Source organism: Gamsiella multidivaricata (assembly GCF_025024155.1).
Source record: "Gamsiella multidivaricata strain RSA 2152 chromosome Unknown BC939scaffold_29, whole genome shotgun sequence".
Lineage (NCBI taxonomy): Eukaryota > Fungi > Mortierellomycota > Mortierellomycetes > Mortierellales > Mortierellaceae > Gamsiella > Gamsiella multidivaricata.
This window is the reverse complement of record NW_026251737.1, coordinates 302,493-316,188: the sequence shown is the minus strand read 5'-3', so window position 1 is coordinate 316,188 and position 13,696 is coordinate 302,493. Positions and strand designations below refer to the sequence as shown.

Sequence of the window (13,696 nt, the reverse complement as noted above, 5' to 3'; positions counted from 1 at the left end):
ACTACGTGTAGAGTTCGACTGTTGCTTCCATACCCGTTTTTGTCGATGTCGATAGCCAGTGCACAGAAATCTTTTTTATTCATCTTCTATTTCCGGCAATATAAACAAAATAAAAAAAAAACGCGAGACACACACAGAGAGGATCCCCCTCTGCTCTATCGCTCAGGCCCGGGCGTGATATCGAAATTGGCCCATGGTGACCCACTCACGCAATTGCATTCATGTTTACACACACATCATGGGACACGATTTCCTACTCCGTTGAGCCTTTCTTTTTTATTCCTATCGGCAATTGAACAGACAGTCGTTTGCTCAATTACACACATTGGGCTGAATGAGCACCGAGCAGGGAAGTGTTTTTATTATTGTTGTTGTTATTATTATCGTTGTTATTATTATTGCACAGGCACGAGAGATAATAATTGGTCGTGCAGCGAGCCTGGCAGCCCTCGAGCGCAGAGGAAATATGAATGAGAGGACACGCGCAATCAATTGCTCAGTTTCATTAAGCATGGAGAGGAGAGGGGAAGGTTGTGCCAACTGCAAATAAAGAGAAAGACAGCAGTACAACAGTAGCAGGCAACATAAACAAACAACTCATGGACACACAAGGCGGATTAGAAGAAAAAAAGGAAGGGAGAGATCTGACGGGAAAAGAGGGTGGACCAGGGCACAAACATTTTTTTTTATAACAATTTTGTCTCTCGAATCAATTGGACCAGGGCACAAACAAACATCTTCCATTTAGATAAATACCCCCTGGCTCATGCGTCTTTCCCTCTTTTTTCTTTCTTCTTTTCTATATCAAAACCCAGCTCTCGCATCCTTTCTGTACAAAGACCAACAAGCGCCTCATCTACTGTCCATAGATATACCCTGCACAGCACTTCTTTAACGACTATCACTTCTTCCAACGCTCCCGCTTTCCTAAACGGGTCATTTATCACCGCTTCTGAATATCACCCCTCTCTCTCTCTCTCCTCGTGCCTCGTTCCTGAGTTTCGTCCCTGATTTATATTTCCTTTTCTCACACTACAAAAGACCACCATCCCCCAACCGCACAACTCCACACTTCGTCTCTTCCTCATTTTCTTCACAATGTCAAATAACAGCCAAAAGAAATTCTCTCGCTCAGAGTCCAACTCGCGCTCCAACAGCAAGACCGACCTGTTCGAGGAACAATATGCCCACTATGCTCTCTCTGAGCCCCTGCCTTTGACCGGTCAGGTTTTCACACAGGAGCCAGAGGAGAGCATCTCATTGTATATGCCCGACGACCAGGCTCCTTGTTACCCCTTGTTCGACCCAGCCGAGCTCTTTTACCCACAGATGCAGCAGATGCTGAGTCATGCAACCACGCAAGGCCATCACAACTACCAGGGCCAGGGTCTCCTCGACTCTCCCATGTATCCGGCCTCGACCTATAACTGGCCGTACCCGCCAGTGTCGGCCACCAACAGCGACGATATCTTGATGCTCGGTCCTGACCCATACGAATACAACTCTCCCGTACAGTCTCCCCACGATTGTTCGCCTCTCACGCTCTCGTATCCATACAATTCCCCCCAGGACCTATTCCAGCAGTCTTTGTCGCCGTCATCCTCCCACTCTATCAAACCGTGCATGAGCCCAGTACCTCCGGAGCACGTTTTTGAGGACCACATGAACAGTGCGCTCAGCTCGCCCTGCTTCTCCCCCTCCGTATTCTCCCCATCACCCTCGCCCAGTCCCTACATGCCGACCAAGAGGGGCAGAGCCGGCGGCAGCGACAAGAGGACCGGTCCCAAGACATCTCCCAAGAGCAAGGCCCAGGCTTTCCACGCGTGCGAGTGGCCCGGTTGCACCAAGGTGTTTACGCGCAAATACAATTACGATCAGCATTACAAGACCCATGAGGGTATCAAGACCAACCAATGCAGCCATAAGAATTGTATGAGCGCGTTTATTCGTATCTCGGATCTGCAGCGTCATATGAGGCGTCACACCGGTGCCACACCCTTCGGATGCGAACACTGTGGTTCGGCCTTCAAGAGGTCCGAGGCCCGCCAGCGTCATTACGAGAAGGTACATGGCTATAGCCCGAGTCAGAAGAAGACCAAGGCCTCCTCCTCCAAGCATCGTCGCGTGAAGGTCGAGAACGACTATTGCTAAAAGTGCTTTTTTTACGAGCGATAGTTTTTTTTTTGAAGCCGGAAGGAGGAGCAGGAGGAGGCGCGTAGGCGGTATGGGGGAGGGAGGATAGGGATTAGTCTAGAATACCATATCCATAAGTTAAAGTACACACACACACACATATTAAAGTCCAATCTTCAATGCCAAGCTTTCGTGATTGAGGTGATTGAGGGCCCATTGCCTTTTCTGTCCACAATTGAGTGTTATGCATCCTGCAAGAAAGAAAAAAAAAAAAAAAAAGAAACACCATCATCATCATCGTCGAAACCATTAAAACTCCCGAGTCTTGGCATTTTTTTTTTTGCTTTCCAAAACAACAAAACAAAAGACGATTGGAGATCTTTGTCAAGACTAGCTAGCACCAAAGAGCTGCAGAAGCAGGATTGTTTTCTGCAAACGACCAAAAAGTATGGAGGCCTGAGATTCATGCGAGTTTCTTTTTTTTTTTTTCCTTTCCCTGGTGGTCCCGTCGCGTTGCAGGAGGAAAAGAGAGATAAAGAGATAGAAGGGAGGAGGAAGTGAGCGAGTTTTTGTGGGCAACGCTTCCTCCCAAAGAGCAGTTCCCCGAAAACGCGCTTTTTTTTCAGTCTACTCTGAACGCGTTTTTTGTTACGTATCTGCCTTTTAACATATGATTTTTATTTTTTTTCGTAGGACAGCCCGTGACCGTTGCCTTTGGGGGGGGGTTTGCTGTGTTTACATTGCCCATTAAGGTTTCTTGCCTCGATCACCCCTCTCTCTCCATTCTCCTCTTTTCCTTTCATTTCCTTTCATTTCCTCCATCGTCCGTTTTTTTTTTTCACACCATGGAAAACACCTCCACAACCGAGTCTCGCCCAAAGCCCATGCTCAACACCCCTAAACCTGCGGCCGTACCTACGACGCTCTCAGGAAAGCTGCGAGCCAAGCTCCCAAGCCGGGGTTGGATGATCTTCTGGGCCACCGTCGGGTCCATTGGAGGACTCGTCACTCGGGATCACTACTTGACGGTCGCAGCCAAGAAGCGTGTGGCGGATAAGGTGGATGTGCTCGCAAAGCAGCCTTGTGCGGTTCAGGAAATGCCTCGGAAGGTCACGGTGTATATTATGCCACCCCCCGGCGATGGGATCCATAAGACTCGGCATTATTTTAAGCAGTTTGTCAAGGTAAACAACAACAACAGCAACAACAGCCGCCGTTGTCATCAGGAGGGAGGGGGGGAAGGAGGGGGAGAGAAGAAAGGCCAGAACTCTCTCTCTCTCTCTCTCTCTCTCTCTCTCTCATTCTCTCTCTTTCTCGCTCTCTCTGCAGCTCAACAGCAACTGAGAAAGCGAAAGCGTCTTCAAGTCTTCTAACCAACGACTCCATGACTTTTCTTTTTTTTCTTTTTTTCCTCCACTATTTGCTATTAATTCACGATCTAGCCTGTGTTCGACGCTGCTGCTGTGGATTACGAGGTCAGGGAGGCCTTGAATGAGGGCCAGGTCCGGTCGATGGTGGCTGCCGATATCCGGAAGAAGCGTCAGATCGCCGCAGGAAAGACCCCGGCCTCGTCAGAACAGGGCCAGGACGCACCCGTGGCCCCGCTAAAGTCGCATTCGGATGGAATCGTCGTCTTGGGAAGAGTCGCACTCGGCGAGGTCTTGAAGGGCTATAACGACGGATGTCTTCAGAGTCTGGAGGATCCCGAACCCGTGGTCGTGGCGGAAATGGTCCCGGAAGTATCAGCCAAGGACGAGGGTGCTTTATTATCGACAGAGGCTACTGGGTCGGTCGAGTCCACAGGAGATAAGGGTACCACGAACGAGGATGGGGTAACAATCGCGGCAAGCACTGCATTATCATCCACAGCAACACCATCATCAACAACAACATCATTATCATCATCATCACCATCATCAGAAACAGCAACAGGAACAGAAACAGCAACAGAAACAACAGAAAAGGTGGATGCAAAGAAGAAGGAGGCAGAAGCAGCACCAGCGCCCGTCAAGATCCCTCAGGACGAAGCTTATTTCTCATTGCCGGCCTCAGGATTGGAGCCCATTGGATATATCCCCTTCAAGAACCTGGTCGGCTTCCGCAATTTCCACAAGAAGCTGTTTGCGCTGTTCAATTCTTACGACTGTGTGGAGTATGCTGGAGGCGCGGTGATGAAGATTGCGTTTGCAGAGACCAAGGATATGCAGAAGGAGGATCTGGATATGGGAAAGGATGAGGAGCCGTTGTTCAAGAAGTACAGGGGACCGGTCGAGATTGATATCCTGGACAGGGTCAGGGAGAACGTGAAGATTTATGTGACACCCGAACACATCCCCGAGCCCAGGAAGGTAGAAGAGGAGGACGGACTGATGCAGCAGTAGCAGTAACAGTAGCAGTAGCAGCAGCGATAGCGAGAGGGAAGAAGGGAGGAAGGGAGACGCTGCATTGGTTATATACAGCAGATAATATTATGGATCATACATAGAAGAAAATAAGACACACTCCAAATATTTCAAGCTTGAGAACTTTTTTTCAGCCTGTATGACATGCATGGACCATTGGTACCATTGGTATACAATTTTCCCAATGCTGGACTTTTTTTTTTTTTTTTTTCAAATGTACAACCCCTTGAAAATAGGTTTATTAGATAAAACTACAGGGTGAAAGAGGAAGAGAGGGAGGGAGGGTGAAGGAAACCCGGAGGTCGAAACGGGACCCTTGCTTTGGGGGGGGGGGGGGGGGGATTCTCTCATGGATATATGATACAGTCAAATGTCGATCGCGTTCATCGTTCTGGACCCTGCCTGGATCGATCGTCTTTTCAAGAAAAAACAAAAAACGGGTCTTTTTTTGCGCGGATGCGTGGGACGACAAGTCGTTGAAGGAGGTCAGGCTTTCTTTTTTCTTCTTTTTTGTCGTTTTTCTTTTTTTTTTTTAGCTGTTGTTGCTGTTGCTGTTGTTTGGTTCCTGAAATTATGAACGCTTGGCAGTCGAGGTGGTCTTGCTGAGGGCGTCCCTCACGACGGAATCCGAGGCGACATTCTGGGCACGGGGGGAGATGGACTCGACCAGCTGCTGGAGGATAATGGGGTGGTGCTCCGGGTGGAACGCGCTCTTGATGGAGGTGGAGGAGGCGATGTTGAGGGAGGTGAATTGACGCGCAGGCGAGGGGGTCGCGGAGCGGATGGCGTTCAGGATCGAAGGCATTGTGGGATTTGGTTTGTGAGATGGAAGAGGAGAGAGAGAGAGGGAGAGGGGGGCTTTATGAGAGTATGGGAGTGGATGTGAGAAGTAAAGAAGTTGGAGGGAAAAAAGAGAGAAAGAAAGAGAGTGTGAGGTACGAATTAGGAGGAGGCTTTTATAGTGGCGGGGGAGGTGGATGGAGCTAAGCGCTACACGCGCGCGCGCGAGAGAGTGAGAGTGAGTGAATGCGAGAGAGAGATAACGGGTAAAGGATCCCGATAGCGCATTAAGGTTTGGTGCTATGCAAATACGTCCAAAGGGGGTGGGGGGGACAATGGAAACTAAAGTTTTCTCTACACACAGTGGATGCTCCAGGAACAGTCCGAGTTTGTACGACTCTGTGCATCATGTGGACTGAATAGACCCTTATTCATGCAAATAAAAAACGCAGTGTGGACCGATTCATCCTCTTTCGGAACGGCGCGGAAGAGGCATGCTGATAAGAACTTCCCATTCAAGGTTCTGGGGAGTGTGGACAAGTTCGGCATCATCACGATACGGAGAGATCCTCTCACATGCCGCTCTCCAAAAAATAAAAAATAGAAAAAAAGGTCCAGCGCTCATCGTCAGGCGAGCAAGAAAAGCAAACATCAAGGCCTTTTTCGGTATTATGCCAAAGATGTGGGGTAGTGCATATCCACGCGTATAGATGGTTTTTTTTTCTTTTAATCTGTTGGAGGACTGCAAGTTCTCCACATTTGACTGATATGATAATCCTGAGACCAAATGCGAATCCACCGACTATTCCTTCCTTATCATCGACCCATCAAGGTGAAGGTATTGATCTAGCATTCCAGGGCACTCTGCCAGAAAATCTTTTTTTTCTTAAAAAAAAAAGACGCGTTTGTAGAGAGCGATTGGGCTGATGTACGTTCAGTAAAGAAGAGAAGGCTTTCTGGTGCAAAGGAAAGAAGAGTATGCGTGCGCGACTTATCGACCGTTGGCTTATTTAATAAACGTCTAGCTCTTGACCATGAGCAGATGAGGCATAGAATCAGCATGCAGTATGAACTCATGCCGCTCATTTAGTTGCTGATCACTTCTACATGTACACTGGGCCACTGGAATGCTGCCAAAAAAAAAAAAAAAAAAAAAAAAAAAAAGAATCAATGGCCTTGAGCTGACCGTTATCAGACAGCTTTTGACAGCCTTTGACATTTTTTAGCCGTCATTAAAAAAAAAAAATGCCACTTGTCTATTTGCGGTTTGTAACAGGGCAACAAAGATTACAGTCCATCATGGGACAACAAACGTGGTTTGTAAGAACGGTGTTCTCTGTGATACCGCAATTAGACTACAAATGCCCATGATCGACACTTAAGCAAAAGCAAACAAACAAATAAACAGAACAAAACAAAAACACAAACAGATAAACACGGAAACACGCGAGTGCTATAGACGCTATAGACGTGAAAGGAATGCAATAAATTTAGGGCAACTGCACAAGCAAGACAAGAATGTTGACTCTACAAAGTCAATGGTGTTCGGATCGACCATTTGCCTTACTCCCTCTTTTTGCTCCTTCCTTCGGTCTAGACTCAAGACCACGTCGTCTGCAAGGAAAAATAAAATAAATAGCCCCTCCCCCTCCTACAGATCTCAAGGGATGCAAATTTGAAGAAAAAAAAAGAGTGCATACATCGCATTGGCGGTGAAGCTCACCGAGGGGAGGGGGGATGGGGGATGGGAATACCAATTAACTGCGGCGAGTGGGCGATTTGGCCTTTTAGCAGAGCTGCCAAGGGCAGACAGTCCCCCACCCTCTCTCCCCTTGAGCAAAAGGAGAGGAAGGGAGGAGGGAGATGGAGAGGAATGGTAGACACGACCGTGCCCATCTGAGCGACGCTCCATTTCTGAGGTCCATCCGCATGTAAACTATTGCCCAAGCATCGACCAAAAGTCTGATCTTTTTTGCTCAAAAAGCATCTTACTGTATCAAGGAACGATAGCTTCAGAAAGAGGCCGGAATCATGGGGATTGGTAATGGCGCCTCCTTCCCGCTGCCCTGGAATCCATAAGGCTCACTTTCTCATTGTCATCCTCGTACATAACAAGGGTGTGTGCCATAAACTTAAGGTTTTATTCTCGCCAAAGCCAACTAGCTATGGTTTCAACCGTGATCTAGCCAGGGTCGTGATTGCCGATGTGTTCCATGCCCATGATTAGTATGAAGGAGAGGGGTCGTAAAATAAAATTCTTCCATGGAGAGAACAAATATCGGATGTCCCTTGATATCGACTTTGCATTCCTCGACTTCAACCAGCGCTGGTGCCCCTTGATCGCCATTGATACCATTAGAACCATCAACACCACTGCTATCATCCAGCAAAGATTATTTTTTTGTCGCTTGTTGCAGGTCATTACTTGTTCTATTTCTTGTATATATTCGTTTCATAATATATCGGCTATTATTTTCCAAGGAGCCCGCACATACTAAAACTCCATTATGTGCAGGTGTCATGCAAAGTCGCAGATCGACTCCTGGAGAGCTGAATCGGTGGCAATGCCCTTTGGAGCTGCGACCCTGGTGCCTAGGCAATATAGGCGCAAAAGGGAGATAATTGCGGGGCGAAGGGGGTGGGGTGCTCGGAATGTCAGCAAAAAATAAGATTTTTCTTCCTAGGCGAAGCACAATAAAGTAGAAATTCAGAGGCCCGGATGGATTCTGTCTAATGCGGCTTTGGTTGACAAAAGGCTCTTAGTAACTTACATTCGGTGGACTTTTTGATGCCCAGTTGATATGGTAGAGGAGAGGGGGTCAGGACGACGCTGTGTGGCCTGGTTTGAACTAAAGCCAAGGTAGGGGAAGGGTTGGTGATATTAGATATAGCCACATGAATGGATGTGATTTACCACCCATCTATTCAACATGCAGTACCGAGTGCGCATGCCCCCCCTCCCCCTCCCCCAGATTTCAATCCCTGCAGTCCGCGTGGCCCTATAACGAGGGTCGGTACGCTGCGGGCTAGGCCACGGGAGAAGGAACACATAGTCCACGCTGGCAGCAGAGAGGTCCTCCAGTAGATAGGCAGTCGAGAAATGTGAAATATCCGGTAGACTATCCGATATTCTGAAATACCATTCATTGCAGCGTGACTTGAAATCAAACGAATCAAGGGACAGTTTACGATGGAGATTGTAGACTGCTGCAGATGGGGATTGTATTTCTGAGCAGCATGGGCGGGCGGGGGGGCGGTATTTGCAGGCCAGATTTGGGCAATTGGGCCGGACAAAAATAAACCATCTTTGTTTTTTCTTCGCTGCATATGGTGTGCTGCATGTCGACACTGGCATGGGCGAAGAAGCGATCCGACAGCATGCTCTCTCCCACATGATGGGGTGACCACACACCACGGGCGGATAATTTTATTAGATTTGATTTGATTTCGATTTTGATTTTGATTTAATGAGAGACGAGGAGAGATCCGCATGCTACGGATCTCTTTCGGGTTGTACAGAAGGAGAATGACCGGATATGCTGACCACTGCTGTGGCTAGAAAGCATATGCCAGTAAGGTTGGCTGGCTGGAAAACCACCCCTGCCCTGTCCACGCCCCTCTCCGGTCTCCTGGTGTTACACTTCAACATGGCGGCTCTCATCGCGTGGAAGACTGGTATCTGCTGATGATGACACATCCACAAAGTCGGTTGTACGTCCTCACAGTCCATTGGAGGAAAGCGAGGACCGGACATTCTTCTCAAGGATATGCACGCGCTCGTTCAGATGCTCCCCACACGTCGGTGCCATCAGGAAGACACGGACATACATGAGCATCCTCGTGAAGCGCACCACTGCACCGCACATTCTCATCCCGGACAGACCGTCTGTTGCTGCAGAACTGAGATCTTTTGAGTAGACTGGACAATTGGCTATTTGCCCAAACAATTGGCAGACTAGAGAGTGCCTTGAGCTGCCCTAGTCAAGCCAAAAGACTTTCCCTTTTGGGCCGCTAAAAGGCCTGTTCTGTCCCTTGTACGCCGGAGAAGATGCCCATGTTACTGATGGCAACGAGGCGAGAGAAACAATTGTGCGCCATCAAAGCAGGGCCAGCAGTATACATGTTATTTGCTACATCATTTACAGGCCGTTACAGGTCGATGTGTGCGCTCACTGGTCGACCAGAACGGCCGAAAAGACTGCGATTGGATGTAAAATAGTCCAAGGGAGGCACTCATTCTTCCCTTTCGCTATCTCTCCGTCCTATCGATGTCCTGCTGTTCACTTGACCGGCCAATGTAGCCTCGACTGACGTTTCGTTGTGGTCGATGTCATGGTCATGTCGATAAGTGGCCCAGTCCTACTGCTTCTCCTCTTGGCTGCTCATACTGGCCTAGTTTTTTGACGCAATGTTGCCACTGTGCCACTGTCGCAGACGACTAGCGACGCAGTGTTGCCACTGCCGCAGACGACTAGCGACGCAGTTGCGTTGGTCCATGTATATCGACATCGCCCCCCTGTTCATTATTCGCTGCTCCTCCCCCTTCCCCCCGCAGTCAACCCTCGAGTGTCGTTCTCTTCGTCGATAGGGTCCCACGCAACCGAGAGAACATGGTTACCCGGGTGCCGATGGCTGAGGGTAGGAGCCAGAAGGGCAGTTTCACTCCCCCCCCCCCTGAAGGATAAGGTCGAGTGAATTGACTGGTTGGATGTGCGTGGGGAGGAGGTCTTTTGTCTGGTGTGGAGTATATCGGAGTAGTCTATCCGATTGAGTGTCAGTTTACTATGGTAGTGAATAGAATAAACTATTCAGACAATTCAAATCTGAACTGTTAAAGTATTCAATGCGCCCTGAGGTATAAAAACCGGCCGCACGCGCACTCTTCGTGAAACCATTTTTTTATTTTTTATATTTTCTCTTCAGCACGTCCATCCCATCCCATCATCGTTATTTCTCTCCTCCGTCCCTCGTCCTCTTCTCCTCTCTCTCCATCCTCACACATCATCCCCCCATACTACCACATCTCCACATCCTCACACATCCTCCGCACAACACTCTCGCACTTCAGACCCTCCTCTCTTGCACACACACACCCACACCCACACCCACACATCCACCGCAGCCATGGGTACCCTAATCAACTTCATCAGCCAACACATCCACATCCCCCTCAGCCCGGCTCAGAAAGACCACGACCACGACTACCACCATCAGCAGCAGCAGCGACAGTGCGACCAGCCGCGCTACTACTCCATCTTCAGCGACCTGTCTGCAGCTGATGAGCAGCGCGAACGCGCACTCCGCCAATTCCCCTGCGAAGAGAAGCACTCCTTCAACCCCCACTACCAGCACAACCTCATCTCGACCTCCCCTTCCTTCTCGTCCCCCCCTTCACTAAGCTCCTCCCCATCCAGTTCCTCGCCCTCATCCGCCTACTCTGGCAGCTCCAGCTCGTCCCTTTCAAGAGCAACGGGCGCCAAAGTGTTCAGCCAAGACTCTTATGCGCAACAGCAGAACCCCAGCTTTAACGCAACCAGCAACAGCAACAGCAACAGCAACAACTACAGCTATCACCGACATTACAGCCGCCGTCAGAACCTGCGATTCTACACCTATCAGCAACAGCAGGATCATTACCATGACGACTGGATGTTTGGCATCACTGAGGATGATGATAATTACCGTACTGGGCTGAACAGAAGCCAGACCATCGGCCCTTCGACGACGCGTGCCATCTCCCAGGAATGCTCCGTTTCACCCTCGCCCTCGTCCTCCACCGTCTCGTTGAAATCATCGATTTCGCGCAAGAACCGATCGCAACTCGGACATGTCATGAACGCGTTCCCCGCCACTCTGCGAAGCACCGTCACCTTCTCGCCCGTTGTTCTGCAGCACCCTGCACGCAACGAGCCGCAGCAGCAGCAGCTAACCAGCTCGTCGTCCGTGAGCCTGTTGCCCAGCATTTCCGAGTCGAGCCTCTCATCTCAGGCCTCGAATAGCAGCCCTGTCACTGCTACCTTTGACTACACGGCCTCGTCATCTTCATCATCATCAGAGCAGCAGCAGCAGCACCAGCAGCAGGAGCATGAGCAGTCGGGTACCGGTGGCCGTTTGACCGCTAAGCAGTCACTGATGCGTATCGCTCACTGCTCAAAGTCCGAGGACGGGTGGTGCTCTCAAAAGGCCGGACAATATACCAAGCGCTACGCTGATGTTAACCCTCGCGGGATGAGAGTGGATGGCCGTCGCTCTCGTCGTCTGTGAATTGCAGCAGTTGAAAAAAAAAAAAAAAAAAAAAAAAATCAAATGCGCCCCCTCCCTCCTTCCCTCCCCCTCCTCCCATCCCATCCCCTCTTCAGTTTTTCTTTTTCTCTATGCCTTTGTTTTGCGTTGCTTTGCTTTGCTTTGCCTTTCTTTGCTTTTCTTTCGCTATGTATAACCCTGTACTTTTATTCTGTAACATAATATATAGTCTATGTCTCTTTATTTTGCTTTCGATGTAAGCGATAGTAAACGCTCGCTGTATATAGTAATCTTTTCGTTTCTTTTTTCTTTTTTCTGTCGTCACCATGTTCAACACCTTGTATCAACAGCTGATCCTGTCGACAGACCTGCATCTGGAATAATAATAATAATAATAATAAAAAACCCTCCTTCAAAGAACAAAAAAAAAAAAAAAAAAAAAGGTGCCATGTGGACATGTGTAAAAAACTAAGTTAGTTTGAGATAGAAGCTGTGCCCAAGGGGGAGGGGGAAGGTGGTAGGGGAAAAGGGTCATGTTTGCATCGACATCTAGTCTACCCATCGGTGACACGAGGGGTAAAAAAAAATTCTCGGGAAAAGGGTTCAGGTCGTGCCATGACGAATATAAAAAAAAAAGTAGGGGGAAGGCTACACAAAACAAACATTTCAGGACAATTCTCAAAAGCAAAGGCGTAGCAAATTGGAGTTTGTGCTGGGAAGGATAGCGGCAGCAACCAAAAACAACAACAACAACATGGCGAATGATCTATCTGGGAAGAATGGGATTACGAAAGGCCACACGCCCTTTATTCCCTACCCTGCCTCTCTCCTCCCACTTTCTTGTTCTCAGAGAGGTTGCGGGGAGGAGAGGGTTAGGAAGGTAGTCTAGGCTCATGTGCACGCATCAGCAAGTCGACCAACTATTTTTTTTTTCCATGCTCTTCTGCTGACACTGCATGCACGGCTGACCGCACTCGCTCTCTCTTTGTTCTATTCCTTTTCTTGGCAATGCACGCATCGTCGGGACCCATCCGACCTCGTGTTCAGCGATACAGAGAACGAAGGAGGGTGAAGATTATGTCTTGTTCTTATGTTACTGTGCATGCTAAAAGATCCTTGGCTGAATTGAAGGGCCCATCAATTATTATTATTTTTTGTCCCGCGCGAAAGAACATCGAAAAAAGAAATTACATGTTTCTTCTAGGACCTGCGGAAGATCTCCTATAGTACATATGTCCCCATGCGGATAGGTTGAGACAGCACATGGTGCGTCTCCGACTTTGATAAGGGCACATCGGATAACGAAATAGGGAGGTGCAGGTTGGCACAGTAAGACCCAAGGAGCTGCTACCAATTTGACGACTGAGCTAGTAGTCTATTGGATGTGGTCCATGCATGGCTCCACCGGGGGAGTGCCTTTCCTATGCTTCTGAAACGTAAGTCGCGAGCTATGTATGGACTCTATATCGCCCTTCGTGTCCCTTCCCCTCCCCTCCCCCTCTTATTCACGGGAAATGAAAAGGATGCTTCTTTCCGTCCCTTGCTTTTTGGTGTCACCATGCTCGTTCATACTTCTCCCTGCTCCCGACCTGGGAGAGAACATCGACCGAATCCTCCGACATTACGTGCGCCGCGTATCCTTTTTGTTTCCCATCCACACACATCCACACACACATATACACTACACACGCTACATACATATACATACACACATACAGTGGGGTGATCTTCCAAGTGATGGGAAGAATCCACAAAACAGAAAAAATATATTCTTCCCAACTGCTTTCACTGCGGGGTATGTATGGAGGATAGGGGGGAAGAAGGGGAGGGGGGGGGGGAAACACAAGTCTTGAGGCCTTCCTTCGAAGCGGACACAACAATGACGGTAACTGGATCATGGTATGAGGGGAGGAACCAACAGGATGTCTCGAAATGCGTTCAAAGTTGAACCCGCTTTTACCCGCCAGGACGCGGGATCCGTATGTCTTTCTACGGCGGGTCGTCTCAACTTTGAACGCATTTTTTTGTGGGGGGGGGGTTTTTTTTTTTTTTTTCAAAATTACAACTATGATTGATGATCGAACAGCGCGCGCCCCATACAATAGACACTGGGAATAAGTCTTTTCGGGCAATAAAGC

The 13,696-nt window shown here is 48.9% G+C and overlaps 5 protein-coding genes across 5 annotated transcripts; 3 read left to right on the top strand and 2 right to left on the bottom strand.

Annotated features, from left to right (window-relative positions):
- The first annotated feature begins 722 nt into the window (after nucleotides 1-722).
- On the top strand, nucleotides 723-2,384 carry BC939DRAFT_450258 (uncharacterized protein). The gene has a single exon (XM_051555496.1). It carries the CDS (start codon nucleotides 1,099-1,101, stop codon nucleotides 2,149-2,151), a length of 1,053 nt encoding a protein of 350 aa, XP_051412701.1. The 5' UTR covers nucleotides 723-1,098; the 3' UTR covers nucleotides 2,152-2,384.
- Nucleotides 2,385-2,849: 465 nt separating this feature from the next.
- On the top strand, nucleotides 2,850-4,655 carry BC939DRAFT_450256 (mitochondrial import inner membrane translocase subunit Tim54). The gene is made up of 2 exons (XM_051555495.1): nucleotides 2,850-3,317; nucleotides 3,576-4,655. Exons 1-2 carry the CDS (start codon nucleotides 2,979-2,981, stop codon nucleotides 4,512-4,514), a joined length of 1,278 nt encoding a protein of 425 aa, XP_051412700.1. The 5' UTR covers nucleotides 2,850-2,978; the 3' UTR covers nucleotides 4,515-4,655.
- Nucleotides 4,656-4,858: 203 nt separating this feature from the next.
- On the bottom strand, nucleotides 4,859-5,558 carry BC939DRAFT_450255 (uncharacterized protein). Its single transcript, XM_051555494.1, has one exon. It carries the CDS (start codon nucleotides 5,338-5,340, stop codon nucleotides 5,107-5,109), a length of 234 nt encoding a protein of 77 aa, XP_051412699.1. The 5' UTR covers nucleotides 5,341-5,558; the 3' UTR covers nucleotides 4,859-5,106.
- Nucleotides 5,559-10,226: 4,668 nt separating this feature from the next.
- Nucleotides 10,227-11,586, top strand: BC939DRAFT_450253 (uncharacterized protein). Its single transcript, XM_051555493.1, has one exon. The coding sequence runs from the start codon at nucleotides 10,440-10,442 to the stop codon at nucleotides 11,577-11,579; it is 1,140 nt and encodes a 379-aa protein (XP_051412698.1). The 5' UTR covers nucleotides 10,227-10,439; the 3' UTR covers nucleotides 11,580-11,586.
- Nucleotides 11,587-11,618: 32 nt separating this feature from the next.
- Nucleotides 11,619-11,979, bottom strand: BC939DRAFT_450252 (uncharacterized protein). The gene has a single exon (XM_051555492.1). The coding sequence runs from the start codon at nucleotides 11,884-11,886 to the stop codon at nucleotides 11,671-11,673; it is 216 nt and encodes a 71-aa protein (XP_051412697.1). The 5' UTR covers nucleotides 11,887-11,979; the 3' UTR covers nucleotides 11,619-11,670.
- Between the last annotated feature and the right edge of the window lie 1,717 nt (nucleotides 11,980-13,696).

Bases quoted from the DNA above. Each gene is read 5' to 3' on its own strand.
- BC939DRAFT_450256 (XM_051555495.1), top strand. From the start codon at position 2,979: ATGGAAAACACCTCCACAACCGAGTCTCGCCCAAAGCCCATGCTCAAC. The intron at 3,318-3,575 runs GTAAACAACAAC...TTCACGATCTAG, and splicing joins ATTTTAAGCAGTTTGTCAAG to CCTGTGTTCGACGCTGCTGC.
- BC939DRAFT_450252 (XM_051555492.1), bottom strand. From the start codon at position 11,886: ATGGTGACGACAGAAAAAAGAAAAAAGAAACGAAAAGATTACTATATA.
- BC939DRAFT_450253 (XM_051555493.1), top strand. From the start codon at position 10,440: ATGGGTACCCTAATCAACTTCATCAGCCAACACATCCACATCCCCCTC.
- BC939DRAFT_450258 (XM_051555496.1), top strand. From the start codon at position 1,099: ATGTCAAATAACAGCCAAAAGAAATTCTCTCGCTCAGAGTCCAACTCG.
- BC939DRAFT_450255 (XM_051555494.1), bottom strand. From the start codon at position 5,340: ATGCCTTCGATCCTGAACGCCATCCGCTCCGCGACCCCCTCGCCTGCG.